Raw genomic sequence first — 19237 nt, 5'->3', positions numbered from 1 at the left:
GTGAGGCAGGACAGGAAGCCGGATTCATGAGTCACAGGAAGTCGGAAGTGATGTCATGCTGGACAAGAATCAGAGTCTGAATAACATTTTTTCATATTCGGACTCGAGTCCGAATAATCACTTCGATTTTCTAAACGACTTCCATTACGAGCGAACTCCCAACAAACACAATAAAGAACATAGATCCAACCCTAACCCTTCCCCTAGCCTTAACCCTACCCCTCTCTACTCCGTCTCATAGTCAGTGGTCGCTCCCGTTAGTCAACTAAAATCTAGACTACGGAAGTCTTCCCGAATTTTTAGCCCCGTCAATGTGTTGTTGCTTTTTTTCCCACCATAAAACCCATGAAATGTTAATACAAGCTTTCACAGATATAACACTCCGCACCTTGGAAGATACCGCTACTTTGATTCAGACATTAAAATATTCTAGATCTAAATCTAGTAGTGAGACTGACTGGTGACTGTTGACAGTCTGCCGATGTTTGAATCACCAGTAATCAGTGTGATTGTGATGTGTGTATAGTAGACAGTGTATGTATTGTCATACTTCATACCTTCCAACTCTGTTACTGTTTGGTAAGCCAAATGATACACGATCATGAAAGCAAAATTTCACCGAAGTCCTGTCCAGAAGCATCCTTACTATTATTATGACAAAAGGAAATAACTTACCTTGATATAATATCGCGAAGTTAGTCCGTCATTTCTCTGCAACCTTTCACTCGAACTACTTCATTTTCCCTTATAATGTCCAGTCCAATCTATTTTTGACAGGAAGACGTTGGGTTTTATAGCCTAAATTTGGAACAACTTTGTTAGATTTAAACTTACACCTGTAAAGGCCATTGTAATCTATAAAATCTTCCTAAAATAAAGCAAATCTCTATCATGTATTTTTTTGATTAAGTTGTCAAAAATTACGCATGAAATGGAAAATATTTCAGTAACCTTGGCACGACTAGAACTAGCCCTATCTGGCACTGGATCTGGCACTCCAATTTAATGCAGAGTTTACACTTCCGGATAAGATAACTCTGAGAAACGGAACGCAACTAAAAAAACAACACACAAGACCCAGTTGTTTTGTCGGTGACTCACTTTCTTGTCGTTTCCAGCATCAGGTCTTCCAATCGTTTCCACAACTAAAGACCATCCTATTTTCTACCTCAAAGTGTACGTTTTGAAATTAGCCTACAGAGGGTACCTCCAGCGCTTATAAAGTGTGCTATGATCTATTAGATCGCTATAACTGAAGTCTAATGATTTATAAACGAATTATAATTATAATGAACGTCCGTATTTAAATGAATGATTAAATTTAGCTGCACTTCATTCTGTCAATCATTCATCTTAGGAAAGATCTTAATCTAGAGATCTAGATCTAGATCTAGAATCGGCTTTCTCTGGTTTCGGCCCCAAGAGTACTGGATAGGCCTATCGATACTGACTTACTCTTTACTCTTCTAATTCTAAAGAAATTCGTAATCAATGTTTTATCCAAACAATGACAAGGTCAAGAGCGAGAGATGCGCTGTTATTTTTCAGTACAATAGATAGGCCTATAACTATAATAAAATCTGTATATTTCACTCGTTTTTAACAAGGTCAAGGAGGACCTAACAAAAACATAGGGGGTTTCAGGGGGGCATGCCCCCCTGAATTTAACCATGATCTCCACTTCGACATGCACGTCAAAAAGTTATCGTTTAAAACAAGAGAAGTAATCGTCGGTGGAGCCAAACCCACATTCCATAGATCTAGAATCTAAATCTAGATCTAAATTAGTTACTGTCGGGGCCAAAACCGGATTTTATCCACTTTTATTTACTTTTTTTTCCTGAGCTCCATTAACCACAATGCCAAGGGGAGCAGCGTCTTTCTCTTGTTTGTGCTTCTTCCTTTGTGTCTCTGCTGGCGCTGGTTTCTCTAGTCTCTATAGTAATTCTACATAAAACTAAACTACTCTCTGGAAGTCTTGACTTTGACAGATGTCCAAATCACTTTTTTTCTTTTTTTCTATCTTTGTCTCTATACTCCAAGCAGTGAGCTGAGCCAGCCCAGCTCATTCTCTGTGATAATCTTGTTTCTCACCTTGTCTCTACTTCTTGTCATGGCACTGGCCTTTTTTCATTCTCATTTTATTTTTATTTTATTTCTCCATTCATCTTTCTATCGTGGGTGAACACACTTCCCCAGTATTAAAACTGTTCTCTTCTACTGCTTGATTTGATGTTGTGAGCCTGGTGTTTTGTTCATTGTCGTAGTGAGATTATAGTTAAATTTGGATCTCATTTTGATATACCTCACTTTGTTTTTCTTCAGACTGGATTTGAGTTAGTAACTTACTTACAGTACAAGTATTTATATCAATTTATAATCATCATGGCCTAGCTTTCATTATAATAGCTTGTTTTTTTTAGGCAGGTAGGTGTCATTCAGTTACCAGAGATGCCTGACGATAGTATAGTTTTTTAATATACGAGTCACAAGATCATCACTTGCATGTGTGGTCTACTCTGCGAGTGGGTCACAGTATAGAAGGAAGGACTTCCGTAATGTGCTACTTCCCCAGCAAACACAATAAAGAAGAGGCCTTCTAACCCTGACCCTACCCCTACCCCTACCCCTACCCCTACCTCTATTCTACTCTCTGTCTATAGTCATAGTGGTCGCTCGTTACGGAAGTCCTCCTGTGTAGAATCTAGTTTTTTCAATTTGTCTAGCTTGAAGTTTAGTTAGATATAAAGGAAAGTATGGTGTGAAGTGAAAGAAATTTTAAGATGTTGCAACATATGAAATTAAGTTGTAAATATCATTCGTTTTTCATTAGCGAATAATTCATGTGGTTTGTGGGTGCTCTGGTGTGGTTTGCTCCTTCTTTCATGGAACATCCATTGTTCTTAAATCTCTCAGTCCTACTTTTTTGTATTACTCTTGTAACACCTCTAATCTTCAACCCTTATATATATATAGTTAATGTAGCCTCTCTGTGTTGTAAGTGCCTTAAAATTCTAACTAAAACACAAATATTATAATGTTCTACCCTCAGGGCATTGTTTGTGCTTTCACCCCTCTGGACAAAATGATCCCGCGGACAAGCATTGATGAGGCAAACCGTCATCTTCAACAACTGCACAAACGCCTACACGAGTTGGAAGTCACAGTCCATACCCAACATGAAGCTCTTGCAGCAAAAGACAAATTTCTTCAGAAACGTGTTACCGAAATTTCTACTGCAAAAGATAAGGAAATTGAAGGATTATCAAAAAAATTATTAGCCTCTGAGCGGACTGTTTCTGTACTTCAGGAAGAGTTGGAGAGAAAAAATCAACAAATATTTGCTCTTCAGCATAGTCATTCAAAAATACGACGTCTGCTAAATTTCAAGGATGATTTGAGTGATTTGCTAAGAACTATGGAAGATGCGGAGGACAACTTGATTCTGGACGAAGGAGACACCGATGGTCTCCTGTCTTGCTACCAGAGAACGAAAGACGCAGCGGCCTCAGGCATGTACACTGGATCTGTATCGGGAAAAAAATCACGAAAGAAAAGGTCTGCACGCACAGAAAACCTCATGACAGCTACGACATTAGAGAATGGGACCCACAGTGACATAGAAGTTGCCACAAATCTCGGTGGGAAAGAGTTTTATTTGTGAAAATAACGGATTTTTTTTTAAATTCAATTTTTGTTGCAGGTATATATATATATATATATAAAGTTTTACTCTATTGTTTGATCTGTATGCACTGCCAGATTTTACGATTGCGTTTAGATCTAGCTTTCTTCAAATCTTTATTTCTTTTTTGCCACGTTTTTAAGATTGTCATTTTTATGATCCCGTCTTATATACTGAACTCTTGAAGTGACCAAGGCAGTATTACGGACTGTTGTGAATGCAACTGTCATCTGTTCTCTGGCAAGTCTGCGAATTGACATTGTGAAAAAAATATTTCAGCATTTTTTTTTTTCAGCTTTTGTTGTTATAATACAGTGTGATGCCCATAGTATGGTAGTGATGAATATCACTGTCTGGTCAGTAGTTTACACCTATTTTATCAAATATATAAAACATGAAGGATCACAACGATATGACCACCAACTCACAGGTCATTACATATATATATATACCTTGGGCAAAGTTTTTAAGATCAGATGAGATTTTTTTAATAACTATTATCTTATTTTACTGTGAAACAGTAGGGTCTTTTTCTACCCTTGACAACATGGGGGTTTTTTTTCTTTTTCTTGTTCTCCTCTTTCTTGGTTAAAGCTCTGTGTTTTGTGTCGAAAGAGATGTAATAAAGTTAGATTCCTCCCAGTGGTGACTTTAGGAAGAGTTATTAGAAACATGTGGACAAAACTACTGGAGTTCATTACCCTATGGGTATTTTGAGTGGGCCACATATTATAATGTGGGGCTTCATTTTTTAAAAACTGGTTTAGTTGATGATAAGAGAAATATACATATATGTATGTGCAATAAGAAAGAGTTGGTACTTTTCATAAATAAGATAAAAACAAGTGCAATTTTTGTTTTTGTATTTTGGACGGACTACACAAAGATTTGTTCTGAAGTCTTATCTTCGGTGAGGAGAGAGAAAGACTTTACAGAGTGATCTTGCAGTTGTTGTCAGGCAGATAAATGCTGGAGACAGCTGACAAAATGTGGTCTTTCAAAATGCATTTTAATTTATTTATTTGTAAAGATGGTATCTTTATGTCTTTACCCTTTCTCCTTCGTCACATCTCTTCTGTTGCATTTATTTCATAAACCACTGAAACCTGGATTTCTTTATCTATTGAGGGAGTAATCTTGATTTTCCTTCCCTAATTTCCTCTATGATTCGTGATAAAACTTACAGTAATTTATCTTACAGCTTCAATCAAAAGACGAAACTGCAGACTATCACTATCATTATAATTTATGTGCAACCGCGCAAGTTAATCTTCTATGATGGGTGTGTGCTTGAAGGGATTTTTTTTCTTTTGTTTTATTCAGAGTGTATATGTATCTTTCTGTGTGCCATGAGGAGATCATGTGTGGTATGTTATGTTTTCTGTATGTACTCTCGTTGTTCTTCCTTTACCAACTCATCATGTGTTCACAACAAAGGCCAAGCACGGGTCACACATTCCTGCAAACTGTGACTTCCGACTTGTAGTATCGAAGACTTATTTTGGATCACAAGAGTTTCTGCGGTTTTCTGAGAGCATTTATTGTCTGAGGGGACTCCCATCTTTTCTATGCAGCAGTTGAAAGAATGATTTTGTAGACTTGAATAATATTTGTGTGTCGTTGTGTGTGTTTTTAAACCAAACTGAATGTTGTAGTATTATATCATGTAGCTCTTCATGCTGTGTTCGTTGTGTGAATTTTTCCTGTGTGTTTACATTCTCCGCAGATCAATGACTCACCGTAACTTTTGACAGAGAAACCATATTTTTATATTATAATAAGCGAAAGTAGCACAGCTCAAGGAGAACATTGTGAATGTTTTTTACTTTAACTTATAATAAGTTATATGTGAAGCATTCCCTCATCTCATGCTGTGGACCATTTGTACTCCATTTTGTCTTCATCTCAAGACTATTAATGCGTTCTTTTGGCCGAGTCTCAGTCTCTTGTTACTAACTTTAAAGTACAGTTTGATTTCTCAGTGTCCTCGTTGTAACTGTAGAAGACTGTTGAAATTGTGTATGGGTGGTTGGTGGGTGCTCTGGTGTGGTTTGCTCCTGTCTTTCCTATCAAGTATCTCTTTTCCGTATTATCTTCATTTGTAAGGTGTTAACTGTTAGTTGCACCTCTCATCTTTGGCACATATAATAATGAGCTTTTGTCTATAGCACTAATTCCCTCTCAACAGAAAACTCTATCATGTGCTTTACAATCTATTACCCCAGCAGACCTGATAGCATTCTTAAACAATCTCAATTTCCTGAGGAGAGAAGCATTCTCTGCAAGCAGCTATTTTATAGGTGCTAAAACACTAACAAGATGACAAGATCTCCCGCTGTCTATGGCCAGATACCCATTCTCACCTGATTACTTTTTTTCTGCTTTTAAAAGTTCAGTTTAGAGCTTCTCATTGTCCTTTTTGCTATTATGAAATACAGTTCAATGTCTCAGTCTGGTCTTTGTAACTCACTTTAAGACACAGTGAAGTTTGTCAGCCTCCTCATTGTTACTGTAAAAGGCAGTTCTGTGAAGCTCCACACTGGGCAGTGCCACTGACTGTAGTGTCTTTAGGCCATTCCCCTGGGGCAGTGCCACTGACTGTAGTGTCTTTAGGACATTCCCAAAGGGGGGGGGGACATTTCTCGTTCAAGCATAGTAGAATTGTAAATGGGCTGACTCATGTCACGCTCATAACTGTGCCTGATCTACAGCAGGGAACTGCTGCTTTTTCTTTCCTGATCCTTACTTTTGTCATTTTCGTCTACTTCTTTTGTATGTTTATCACTCTCTTGTGACCTGCTATTTTGGGGTGCCTTGATAGTCGAAGCAGACCTTGTGCTGTTGAAGCTAGAGAGGTGAGCAGTCTAAGTCTGATTCCCTATAAAGACTTCTCTGTTGACACCCACCCCTTGGCGCTCATACGACCTTATGCAGTTGCGACGCCATAAAACCCTCTACTATAAAAAAAAAAAGCTCCACACTTTTTTTCATGCTTCATCCACTATCATCATTTGCCACCATTGAAGTCTTTCTATACGGCGCATGTGTTTGATCCAGGTTCACGCTGTATTTGACTTTAACTTTGTCTGGTGAGTGGTTGGCTGGTGCTCTAGTGTGGTTTGCTCAGTCTTCTTTCCTATCAAACTTCTGGGGTATTTATATCCCCTCCTTCTTTTTTGTGTTTTGTTACTCTCTTGTAACACCTGTAATCTTCAGTACTCGTATGATCTAATCATGCTGCAAGTGCCGTAAAACTTTTACTAAAACAGAATAACTGTTTTTTTGCTTTTGTCTTTAATTTTTGTATAATATAATATACAGTATAATACGGATAGGTTGAACACAGAAGACTCAAAATCACGCATCCGTCAAACTGTGCCTGCGGTCCCATTTGTTTTTTCTTCTTTTTTATCTTTGTAAGATATCCCTCGAAACACAGAGGCCAGTCCAGATGAATTGGAGCTATCTGCGTTATACTGTATATATATCTCTCCTGTGAAAACCATGTGTGCTTTTGTGATATGAATTGTACATGTATTTGCTCTGTTAATAATATAATGATTTTTATATGAAATCGTGTTCCAAAGCTCCTACAGTTTTGATACAATTTGTGATTTCTCCCTTTTAAGGGTAGTTATGTTCTCTTCAACCGTTAGTGAATTGTTTAATTTGCAGTTTAACAGAAAAGGAATTTTGCGTTCTAGTCAACTTAAGTTTTTTTAAATGAGAATAAATTCATTTTTTGTTCTACCCCTGGTTATTTGCCCCCCTGGACGATGTGAATTGCTGATAGGAGGCAAAGTTTTAACATACTCCGGATGTATGTGTACATGTGGAAGCTACTCACCCTAGTGTGTCTTCACCTCACTCGTGTGAGTGTTGTATTAATGTACATGTCGGCCTTGACCTTCATAGTATTAGAGGTTGAGACCCGTAGAGGTTGATTTCTATATATATTATTATATATAATATTGTAATTGCTCTTTTTCTATGCTTTTTGTTTGTTTATAACGGTTACTTGGTTACTTTGTTGGAGAATAGGTACATCTCAGGCGGTTCTATGCCATAGCTGCTCCTCCCTCCTCTCCAGGATTCATGAAAGTGTTGGCTTGGCTTTCTGATCGTGCCAGTTGTGTTTGTTGTTTATAATGATTATCAACCCCCCCCCGAAATCATGAAATTTTATTAAGTACAGCTGCCTGTATGAGAGAGTATCTGCTGTTTTTATATTTCAGTCGGTGTATACCAAAATTGTCATCTGTGAAAGTGCACATTTCTTTGTAAGATCTCAATTACGTGCTGAATAAGACAGTGAATATTTTATTAGACTGGTTTAATGAGAATGAGATGTTTAGATTCGATGTGTATCATTTTAAACATGTTGCAAATCAAAATGTTAATGATAAATAGCGATGGTGAAAAGTTTTCAACTCATAATTGTGCGATGTTTTTTTAATACTCTTTCTGTATGTTTGTGAAATGTCTGGATTATCACAAAGCACGCTTTTGTTTTAATAACATCTCAACAGCTTATGTCTCATGGTTGCTATGGTGATTGGAAGGTGCCACTGATGGTCCTGCTTACTTCCTATTTGTCTGGGATTCCTATTGCTTGTCTTATTTTTCTGACATTGAATGTTCCCTGTTGAGTCATTGTACTTCTTTCAAATGTATACTTTCAAACTCAGTTTTGCTTGTACTTGTAGTTTTCTGTCTCATAGCTTGGAGCAAACTTGTTTCCGAAGACTCAAAACTGTGGTGCTGTAGACATTCCATCTTGTTTGTGCAATAAATTGGAGATAGGGGACCAAGCTATCTTAACTTAAAATGCAATAATTTTTTTGACCGAGAGATGATATTACATCGCAGAGGACATCTTTTGTCGAAATTGTAAACCTGTAACTATGCATAGCCAAGAAGTGCTATGACGAAAAAGTGTATTACAAGTATTTCGTTGGATGAGATATTAGAGACTATATGAGTTATTTGCTTCTCCAGAAAAGTTCAGTTTTTGAGATACTGTATGATGTGATATGATAGTTTTGTGCACGCACACACACATGCACACACACATACTCACCAGCCCCCTAGAACCGTCATAAGTAGGAAATAAAGTAGGCCTAATTTCTTTCCATGTCCCTGTGCGGTGTGTGCTTATATGCAATGTACTATGAAATGCTCTTTGTTTCTTAAATATGTAGATATCTAGCTTTGCTGTGTTATTCAGTGATATAAATCTGTTTTGTTGTTTTTACTAAAAAAGCGTCATGCATTATAACTATGCGGGCTTTTCTTTTCCACAACCTACCACAATTACTCAGAGCTGAAGGTCTCACTGGGTTACCGTTGATGCAACAGATGTTTTACATTCTTCGCTTATTTTTGCCCTTTTTATCTTTTACCGTACTCAAGGTTGTCCTGGGTTATTTCAGTTTGTATGTAAACGTAACTTTGATTTCTCTACTGCTGAGGTCAATATTTTCAATTCTCAATTCCTGTCTCTCAGATTGATTGGGTTCACGTAGATTATTCTACTGTCACTGTTTGTATTTTTTATTCTGTCAAAACCAGAGCTGTTTTTGTTGTTTTCTGTACCATAACTATATTTGTGGTTGACTTTAACTTACTCTGTATAGGCTAGTCACATTTTTGTGCAATATTTGATTTCTATGTATATTTCATTCCTTTTACACTTATACCAGATTTCTTTCGTTTAATGTTTATTTAATTATGTCAATAAAACATTATATGGATGACATAGAGGGGAATATCATTGTCACTTTCTTTGTGTACAATCTTTGTGGAGTGGGTGGTTGGCGGGTGCTGTGGTGTGGTTTGCTTCTTCTTTCCTACCAAACATCTATTGTCCTTATCTCCCCTTCTTCTTTTTTTATGTTTGTTAATCTCTTGTGACACCTCTAATTTTCTGGCGCTCATATAACCTTATGCAGTTCCAAGCGCCGAAAAACCTCTACTAAAAAAACTTTGTGGCTGTATCAGATGTAAGTCTGAGTGAGTGTTAAACCACTTTTACAACCTAACAATGTTGTTTTTAGTGCCAGTGAAGGAAGGGTGCCACTGATTGGTCTCATGTTGTTTTCTTTTAAGTCCTGCTTTGATTTTCCCAGCAGTAGATGACCATTACTCTTTCTCTCTCTCTCTCTCTCTCTCTCTCTCTCTCTCTCTCTCTCTCTCTCTCTCTCTCTCTCTCTCTCTCTCTCTCTCTCCCTCCCTCCCTCCCTCTCTCCAGCCTTGAAGTCATCAGGCTGAAATCTGGCGACAGCAGATATTTTTAGCCAGTGATCAGAGGTGGTTTGGGAGGCAAGTTATCAAGCAGCTAATGAGTGGGTGCTGTGCTCCGTTGGCTGTGTTTACTTCAAGGGGGTCATATATATTATTATATTTGGTCGCTTTTAAGCACAAGGGAGCTATCCCGAAAAACGCTGTTTTGAGAAAAATCAAAGTTAAAGTTTTTGGATATTGTTTAGTTTCTCTAAAAGACAAGGAGAGTTTCCCCTATTACTAAACATATACACACCAATGAAACCAGATTTCTCCTAGGTAGGGCAGTGCCCACTTTTGGCGTAAAAAGAAGTTGCTGTTGCCGCCACAAACAAAAATGATAGACCTCAAACAGTCGAACTGAGAGGGATTAGCTCCTTGCGAGCTTGAATGGAATAATTCTCTGACAAAAAAAAAATCTGAATCTCCTTATTTTGTTCAAGTCATCTTGTTTGGTTTCTTCACCCAAGGACAAAAACCTCCATGGTGTCAGCCTTGGAGTAATAGTTACTCCAAGGTGTCAGCAGTCACCAGATGGCCGTCAAGGTAGATAACTAGTACAATTAAGACTTCAAACTACCGAGACATCTCAATGTAATTATGTCCCCTGTCTGTTCTGTTCTCTCCCGTTCTTCGGCGATGCCATTCCATTGTACAAATAATAATTTAAATAAATTATAATACAAACAGTAAGATATACCAAAGATTCTTTACTGCATTTATTAATCAAGAATCTTTGGCTGTACTTCTCTAAAAGATCCAGTCAAAGCCAAACAATTAAGAGACCTCTACACGCACACTTAAATAGTGAAAAGAAAACCTCCTAATTACACAAGAACATTTTAGGCCTATACTGTATACATCATGTATAACATAGAAATATATATATATATGGAAGAGAGAACACAGCACACTAAGAACGCTGACGATGTCTCTTGCTATAATAAGCTATTATTTCAAAGTTGTCGTATCACGTACCAAACATTGGTATCACTGGGACATTGCTTCAATTTCTCAATTAATCATAGTACATGTAAGTCCTTATATTATGTGAGGCAGCGTGATGGAATCAGGTTCTCGTCAAAATAATCAAAGTAAAGAAACTCGCATTTTTCCTCAGGTTTGTGAATTTTCATCAATTTTTTTTGTGGTGTTTTTTTTTGGCTCAACACCTTTCATGCCTAGATTAAAGAACTCATTTCTGTGGAAATTTTCCTGAAAAACGTAGATTAAAGGCACAAAAATTGTAAATTTTAAGTTACCAGGGACTCTTAAGCTAAGGAAATAACTAATCTTTGTCGGCCGTTTTCTCACTAACTTTACCTCTGAAAGCAGGTGACCCACACATCCTTCATTCGCAAATATCTCAACTAGTATTCAAGATAAATGGATATTTTTTTCATCCAAATAAATACAACTGAACAGGCTTTAAGATGATACCAATAACTCTGTATGCCCAAAAATTGACGAGAGCCTGATTCTACCACGCTGCCTCACATATGTACACTTCCTTGTATGGTGTGGAGACGGAGAAACCTGTCGATCGATCCTGGCAGCCTAATCATTGAAGACTTCGATCAGAATTCAAGGGAACACTGGTGGACGAAGGGATGCCAAAAGAGAAACAAGTTGATGAAAAATACCAACTAAAAGTAAATCGTCAATCAATCATTTTAAAAAAATAATTTTTCAAACAGTTATTTATTTCTTCATGCACATATATAATTATTTGTGTCGGCGCGCTGTTCGAATGTGATAAGCCCAGAAAGTGACATTTCTCAGGAAAGATAAAAAGAAACAAAACAACTTTCATTCTTTTACCTTTTAACAATTAAAATATAGATCTATATATATTGTCGGTCTGCTTACATTATGTATCTGTTCTTGATGTTTCCAATAATATTTAGAATTTAGATTCTAGATTTCAAATTTCAAGAAAATATTTCTTAAGCACAATAAGCAGCCAATACCACAGATCAAAAGTGCAAGTGCATAATGTGCGGATACATAATTTCTACTTGGGTACTTTGTGTTACAAAAACAGGCTTCCGTGGAAGGGATAGTAAATTATAATTTCTGTAACATGCAGAGTTACCCCCTTTTAAACTATTGTGTACATCGATGGTAACATGTCATATAAGTTTTTGTTTCGAGGCGGGGGAGGGGTTAATTTTTGTTATTACATCATTATCAGGCTGCAATTTAATGGTTCACCAAAGGTGTGGAAGAAAAAAAAAAGTAATGAGGGGACACCCGGGTTCGAACCAGGGACCTCTCGATCTGCAGTCGAATGCTCTACCACTGAGCTATATCCCCTACTGGCCTTAGGGGGGACTCTCTGATATATAACTCTAAAAGTATTTTGTGAATATCGGTTTAATTTTAATTTTTTAATTTATGATTCATTTTAATAATTCTTCCTTACAATAATTAGAATGCCAACATATTTTAAAACCAAAACCGCAGACGGTAAAAGTACCAAATCAATTATTAACAAAACTGGTCCGTTGTTAAGGGTAACCATAGTTTGTCTTCCGTTTTGTGTTAAGATGGCGGAATAGCAATACCGACAACTGACACTACTGGAGTAATCTTTTGGTAAGTATTTCTGGATCACGGATTACTTCTGCAGTTGTGTACGTGTATAATTCTTCTCGATGGTATGCTGCATGTTGATTTTTTTCCAGACAGTGAACCTCAACTTTTATAATCCGCAGTGCAGGCTCGCAATTCCACAATTGTTTATCATCATAATAATATGGTCATGTCAGTCATGATGTGTAGCCTTCTTCGTCAGTTGAGCTTGGGTTTGGATGCAGATCGAGTTCATTAGGCTTAAGTTTAAGCACTGTACTTAATGACGGACAAGTCAAGTGAAAGCTTCCAAAGCTTTGGAATCATATGACCCCTTCTGAAGGGCCTTCACTACTACGATGAGTGATTCGCTTGACATTTTATGTTTACATCAATTTAGCAACAGTTAACAGCAGAGGATTTGATTAGAATCTATTCTAAATCTAGAGATTTAGATTCTAAGTCTAGATCTAGATTCTAGATCTAAAGTCTATAATAGCATTGGGCCTTGGCTATGGTCAACAGTTTTCTATGAGTCTAGTCTATATGATGGACTAAAACGGGCTCGACGAGCAGCTGTATTTTTTGGGGTCAGGTTAACAACTGAGGTACTGACCAAAGTTTGGATTAATGGGAATGGGAAAATAGGCTATGTGCAGGGAAGCGTATATAGGTTCATATAGATCTAGCCTAGGAACTTCGTGCAGCAAAAAATTCCTTTACTTTATCTAAAACAACATCTCTTCTTGTTTGATTTGTTTGCATGATTGTTTAGGAGTGAACCATTCTTCGCTGGTTTCCTTGGACTTTGGCCTATAGATCTAGTCGAACCTGTGTAAGACGGATCGCAATGGAGCCAGAAAAAAAAGTCCGTCTTAGACATCTTCCGTCTTAGATAGGGGTAATTGGGGGGAGATTGAGGTTTAGGAGGGGGGTTTGATAAAGGCCCATCCGGTTGAATCAATGATCGGTTGTCTGATCGGCAAGCAGTAGTCAAAACTTCACCCCTCTCAATTGCTATCCTGTCTGATAATTACTTGCGTTAGTCTTATCAAATACCACCTATATGTGCTTGCCTTTCATAGGACCAACTTGACCTATTAAAAACAGAAACGTTTGAACATATCTCTTTTGCTTCCACCTTAGCCCCACCCGTCAATGCCACCCCTCACAACGATTCGAGGAACTCTTTTCTCAGCTGGCCATACGATCTGGGCGGCAGGCATTGGTCAATCTATTTCACACCTCTGGCTTAATTCTGGCTACCCAGGAAAGTTTCCATAGTGGCTCGCTACTCGAGCACTCTCATGGGCAGTCTTTCGAGATTTCACAACCACATTACACTGACCATCTGCATCGCTCAGGGCTAACATGATGGGGTATCTACTCCCAAATTGCACCCCTACTACCCTTAATCCCACCCAGCGGCATGGCCATAGCGTGTTAAGTTAAGAGCCGACGGAACCAAACTTTCGAGTTTTGCTTCAAATCAGGGCTGAGCGAGCTAAGCATTTTCCGTCTTAGACAGGTGAATCCCTCGAAAGGGAGTGGATTTTTTCTTTCGATTTCCTCATTGGAGAGGTTTCCGTTTTATACAGGTAATTAAAGAGGAATATCAAGGGGGGGGGGGGGGGGGAGGAGCGGGGAGATTCTGTTAAGACAGGTTTCCGTTTTATACAGGTTTCCATATATACTTATTAAGACAGGTTTGACTGTATTTAAAATGGAACAATTAAATGATAAATATGACTACACTGCGGTGGTTTGCCCGCTACACGATGACCTCTAATATAAGCCACAGTAGCGCATATAATAAGGCACATATCATAGCAGCAGTCGTGGTCATAAGGAAAGGCTGGTACATGTGCAGTCAAATTTGTCCTACTCATCTATTCCTTGTTGAATGGTTGTAATGATGAATATATATATTATACATTTCACCCACGACAGCTATATATATATAATACTGTTCTTATTGTTATTGGGGCAAATGTACCACTTTGCCTCTCTTTAAAATAAAATTTTTGTTGTCTTAAATTTGTTTCCTCATCAGCTAAATTTAAATGACCCAGAATCTCTAACCCGTTTAATATTTTGCAAGCGCATCATAAGAAACAAAACTGACCTGAAGTTGGGAATAAATGGACCGGAATAGTCGCCCGCTTTGTTGTTCATTGTGCAGATCCTTGAAAAAATGAGGAGGTGTTGACGCACAGTGGACGCGTCTCTGATTTACCTTCTTTTTAGATTTGAAACATGTTGGAACAGGAATATTTGTTTATACCTTGAGTGCAAGTGTAGATGGTTTTGGCAATTACAATCAAGCTCTTATATATTTACCATTTCCCCATTATATTAGGGGGTAATTTAAAAATTCAGCCTTCACAGCAAATATTATATATGGTCGCTTTTAAGAACAAGGGGGAGGTAAAGTTTTGCCCCGTGTTCAGTTTCTTTAAAAGACAAGGAGAGTTTTCTCTGTAACCAAACAAGTATACACACCAATGAAACCAAACTTCTCCTATAGGTAGGACAATGCCCACTTTTGGTGTAAGTCAAGATTTCTGGACACCCCCGAAATCTGGTTTAGCCCGCTTCTCCTTAAAGCGACCATATAGCCTACCATGTTAGTCAGAATGAAATATCCTAATGTGGAACTTTGTCATCTAAAGTATTGTGATTGTGTCTTTTCAATTAAATCCTTTCCTTTTATCTCATTCCTTAGGACAAAGTTCAGTCTGATAACTGCAACGTTTGAGTCGTTGAGTGAGCTCAAGGACAACAAAGAAGATGGCGGACGCGGGAGCCGAACCAGCAGCCCCTGAGGCTGAGGCTCAGCAGGAGGTGAAGGAGGCCACTCAGAAAGAGGAGAAGGAAGAGGTAGATGCTCTGTCAAGCCATGTCTCAGCACTCACTTCCACGTTTTTCACAGCTTTCTCAATGTGTTGAGAGGAATTAAATTCTGAGTATTCATTTTTTAAAAGTTCTGACACAGTATTTAAGCTAAATGCACTTTAGTTCAATGATAGAATTTTGACCTGTTGATGACTATAATGAGCAGAAAGTGGTTGAATAGGATGAATTATGGATAATGCAATGCTGCTTTCAACTATCCATTTGGCAGTATTCCATTCATAATTATTCTTCTCTGATGCTTAAGGGGATTTTTGATTCTGAGTCTAGTTCTGCTCATTTAAATCTTAGAAACAGTTGCTTATGCAAACTTCTAAAAAGAATCTGTTCATTTTGAAGATATTAGACACAAGGCCTTCTCATAAGAGGCTGATATTCCTAGCTTCAGCTAATATAAAATGCTTGAACAACAGTTGACAGCTTGTCTCAGTCAAAAATGTATCTTCAAATCATGTATAGTAAAAACTGTACATATTGTACTTAATAGTTTAATGTTCCGTTTGATGACCATGTGTTCAAATTGTGCACGACACAGGACACTGCTCAAGTAGCGGCTGAGCCAGATGCTGAAGCAAAACCAGAAGCGGAGAAGCCGGCTGAAAAGAAAGCTGAGAAGAAACCACCTCCAAAAGGAGGGAAAAAGGGGGGTAAGTAACCAGCATAGTTGTTGTGAAAAGACTTTTTCTTTTTTCGTTTTGGAACATTCATGGGATTTTCTATTATGTTACTCTGATTAGAATAGAGTGTTTGTATGTAATCTTCACAATGTTTAGTTTGTTTAGTTTTAGTAGAGGTTTTACGGCGCTCGCAACTGCATAAGGTCATATGAGCGCCAGAAGATTAGAGGTGTTACAAGAGAGTAACAAACACAAAAAAAGAAGAAGGGGAGATAAGGACAATACATGTTTGATAGGAAAGAAGAAACAATGTGAGGATCGCTGCGAAATGCATCTGTCAGTAAAACTTTAATGTGGGACAATTTTTAAAAAAATTCTTTTTTAATTGTATCATTCATTCTCAAATACATATATTTAAATCATTGCTCCTTTGCTCTGAAATCTATGTTTAATTGCATTATATTCTTGTATGTAATCTGTTCCACCTTTTTGAAACTTGAGTAGCCTCAACATGTATCATTTTTAATTTTATGAGAATATATGTTTGTTTTCTATTCCTAATTCTATAAAGTACAAAACAGACTTTGATCAGCAACTGAAAGATTTTGCAAAGATCCTGTTAAATAGAAGATATGCTTGGGGTACGAGTGTGTCTTGTTTTTGCAGGCAAAGGGAAGCCAGCGGAGGCAGCCCCGGTGGAACCTTCGAGCAGTGAAGAGGCACCTCCTGAAGAAGATCCAAACGGTAGGCTATTTTTAACTCCGTCTTTTCAGACAACAAACATCCCTTGTTCCCTCAAATAAAAACATCAGTCAGAAATAAAAGACCTAGGCTTTTGATCTGTAACAAAGAAAGATACAAAAGTTCATTTTTACCATCATCCATCAAAATTCTTCCACCTTAACCATCTTGTTATAAGTATTCATAAGACAGAGCATGCATCAGAATAAATTTGGGTATGTATGTAGCTTAAGATTATTATTGTTTATATTGCTGCTCATTTATATTATATTATATATTTATATATCATTGATTGTAAGCCTGCGTGTGTGCACATTTGTGTGTGTGTGTGTGTGTGTGTGCGTGTGTGTGTGTGTGTGTGTGTGTGTGTGTGTGTGTGTGTGTGTGTGTGTGTGTGTGTGCATGTATATTCAAGAAAATAAATCAAAACTACCCACTGATACTACAAGAGAAGCTTTACTGGCTGACAGATGAACTGAGCAGGACGGCCAAATTTATGACAGATACCAGACTTCAAGTGTGATGCGATCGAGAAGATTGTTATTGTTATTGTTATTGTTTCAAGAAGCAACATCCCTGCACTCCGGACATGTCCATTGATGCTCCGTTGCTCTCTCCAAAATGTTGGCGAGGGTCCTTCTACTGATTGTGCCAGTGCACATCTGGTTGAACGTTTTTCTGTTCTTTCCTGCAAGGATGCCAGATTTTCCGCTTTTTTTTTAAATTCCCAAAAGCATCATCCTCTCCACGGCAGTACTGGCCTCTGCCTCCCTATCTTCCTCCTCAATCAGTTGGCGAGAAAGACATTTCAGGATCTCGACCCTATCTGGTTGAACCGTATTGTCAACTAAGGTGGCCTCACCAGCCAATCTGTCGGCTTTTTTGAGAAGAAGAAAGAGAAAAAATCACAACTAGCGGGCTCAATGGCTGTTCAAGCAGAAAAATGATGTCTCCTTGACCTTTCCCATAAAATACATCACGGTTAGTTCAAATAACTTTGTATTGATTAGATAGAGTAAATTCTTTCTATCAAGATAGCGAGGCAGAATGCGAGAATACTCATCGTTAGTATGTGGGTGGGACCCAGATTTCGCGAGTATTCTCGTCCGTAGCACTGAATGAGTTAAAATTGAATAAAGTTTTAGAAATGATGACTCTTTTCACTCGTAACCTTGTCCCCCCCCCCCACTTTTTTTTCCAGCCCTGCCTGAGAATGTCTTCCCGTTGTTTATGACTTCAAGTTCACAAGAAATTTACCACTGTAAATGTGACGAAGATGTGACGGAGGAGAACCCTTTCAAGTTTATCCCAAAGTCAGACATTTTGGAAGATATGAAATTGAGGGCAGCTGTCTGTGATTTTCACCCTTTCAAGCAGCAGATTCTCGTACGTAAAAAGTCACAAACTGGTTCAGTCTTTCCAATCTGTTTTGAGTGCGTCAGCGAAAGCACAGTGTTGATATTGCCAAAAAGAAAATTCAACACCAGAAAGCTGTATACAACTAGATAACATGCAGTTTTGTCAAAGTAAAATTATGAGCAAACTTGTGTTCAATATTTAAAAAAAATATTTTTTTTAGCCTTTCTTTTCTGCATTGGCTCTACTTTGCTAGTTAATAAAATATGGCAATTTGATTTAATGATAATCTATTCATGAAGTTTACACATTGTAATTTTCACTCTGTGAAGATGCTTTACTGAATGTTTAGTTACAAAAATGGAGTAGATTATTACATTATAGTTGTATTGTATTTTTCTTTCACTTGCAGGATTACCCCGGAGAAGATGTTCTCATCATGTACGACGCAGACTTCAAACACGGACAGAATTTCATCATTGCTTTGACGGAGGAGGCAAAGGAAGCTCTCCTGAAGGTCGTGTGTGGTCGTCTGTGTGGTCTGTGTGGTCTTTGTGGTCCTGGCAAGGGTAGATGGCGCTTAATGTAGAAACTATGTCAGTGAATCAATGGGACTTATTCATCTTATTCATATGTCTTTATTTTTCATCTTATAATCTTTTGCATTATACTCAAATCCTTGTCATGGCTGTTCTAGGTAACACTTTTGTGTATAAGATTGTTAAGTCTATTGCTTTTTTAGAATGAGAAAATACAGCTTTAGGGAAATTTGAGTTCTGAGTGCGGAGAAAGGCACCATTGAATGTTCAAGGTAGAACCTTGATAGAAAAGATGAAATGAAATATGTTTCGGCAGACAGCATCATCGCTATTATTGGTCGTAGTGTGTCTGCTCATTACAATCTTGACCTTGACATCTTCCCTTTACCCGAAAGACCTCCAGTCTACATAATTTTAAGATGATTATATGTTGCTAGTGGCATTACATGTGGTCTGGCTTCTTTGATCTTTCACTGTAGGTAAAATTAATGAAAGGAAATGACAGAACGTGGAAAATGAAAGACAAAGGG

At 37.8% G+C, this 19237-nt stretch overlaps 2 protein-coding genes and 1 non-coding gene across 3 annotated transcripts in view; 2 read left to right on the top strand and 1 right to left on the bottom strand.

The window, feature by feature from the left end:
• The first annotated feature begins 1009 nt into the window (after positions 1-1009).
• LOC118479025 lies at positions 1010-3956 on the top strand. The gene is made up of 2 exons (XM_035973579.1): positions 1010-1176; positions 3053-3956. The coding sequence occupies exon 2, from the start codon at positions 3086-3088 to the stop codon at positions 3662-3664; it is 579 nt and encodes a 192-aa protein (XP_035829472.1). The 5' UTR covers positions 1010-1176; positions 3053-3085; the 3' UTR covers positions 3665-3956.
• Positions 3957-12211: 8255 nt separating this feature from the next.
• Positions 12212-12283, bottom strand: TRNAC-GCA. Its single transcript has one exon. It is a non-coding gene; the product is annotated as a tRNA-Cys (tRNA).
• A 164-nt stretch (positions 12284-12447) lies between these two features.
• The window catches only part of LOC101849428 (WD repeat-containing protein 63), a 31921-nt gene continuing 25131 nt past the window's right edge, over positions 12448-19237 (top strand). The window contains 6 exon segments of the mRNA XM_035973580.1: positions 12448-12565; positions 15267-15421; positions 15990-16101; positions 16738-16815; positions 18014-18198; positions 18581-18685. Coding sequence (XP_035829473.1) covers positions 15332-15421; positions 15990-16101; positions 16738-16815; positions 18014-18198; positions 18581-18685 — 570 coding nt within the window. The 5' untranslated portion in view covers positions 12448-12565; positions 15267-15331.

This window comes from Aplysia californica, unplaced genomic scaffold, assembly GCF_000002075.1.
Source record: "Aplysia californica isolate F4 #8 unplaced genomic scaffold, AplCal3.0 scaffold01446, whole genome shotgun sequence".
Taxonomy (NCBI): Eukaryota; Metazoa; Mollusca; class Gastropoda; order Aplysiida; family Aplysiidae; genus Aplysia; species Aplysia californica.
Note: the sequence above shows the minus strand (reverse complement) of the source record. Positions and strands in the feature narration are given on the sequence as shown.

Excerpts from the sequence above, each read along its gene's own strand:
- LOC118479025 (XM_035973579.1), top strand. The coding sequence starts at position 3,086 with ATGATCCCGCGGACAAGCATTGATGAGGCAAACCGTCATCTTCAACAA.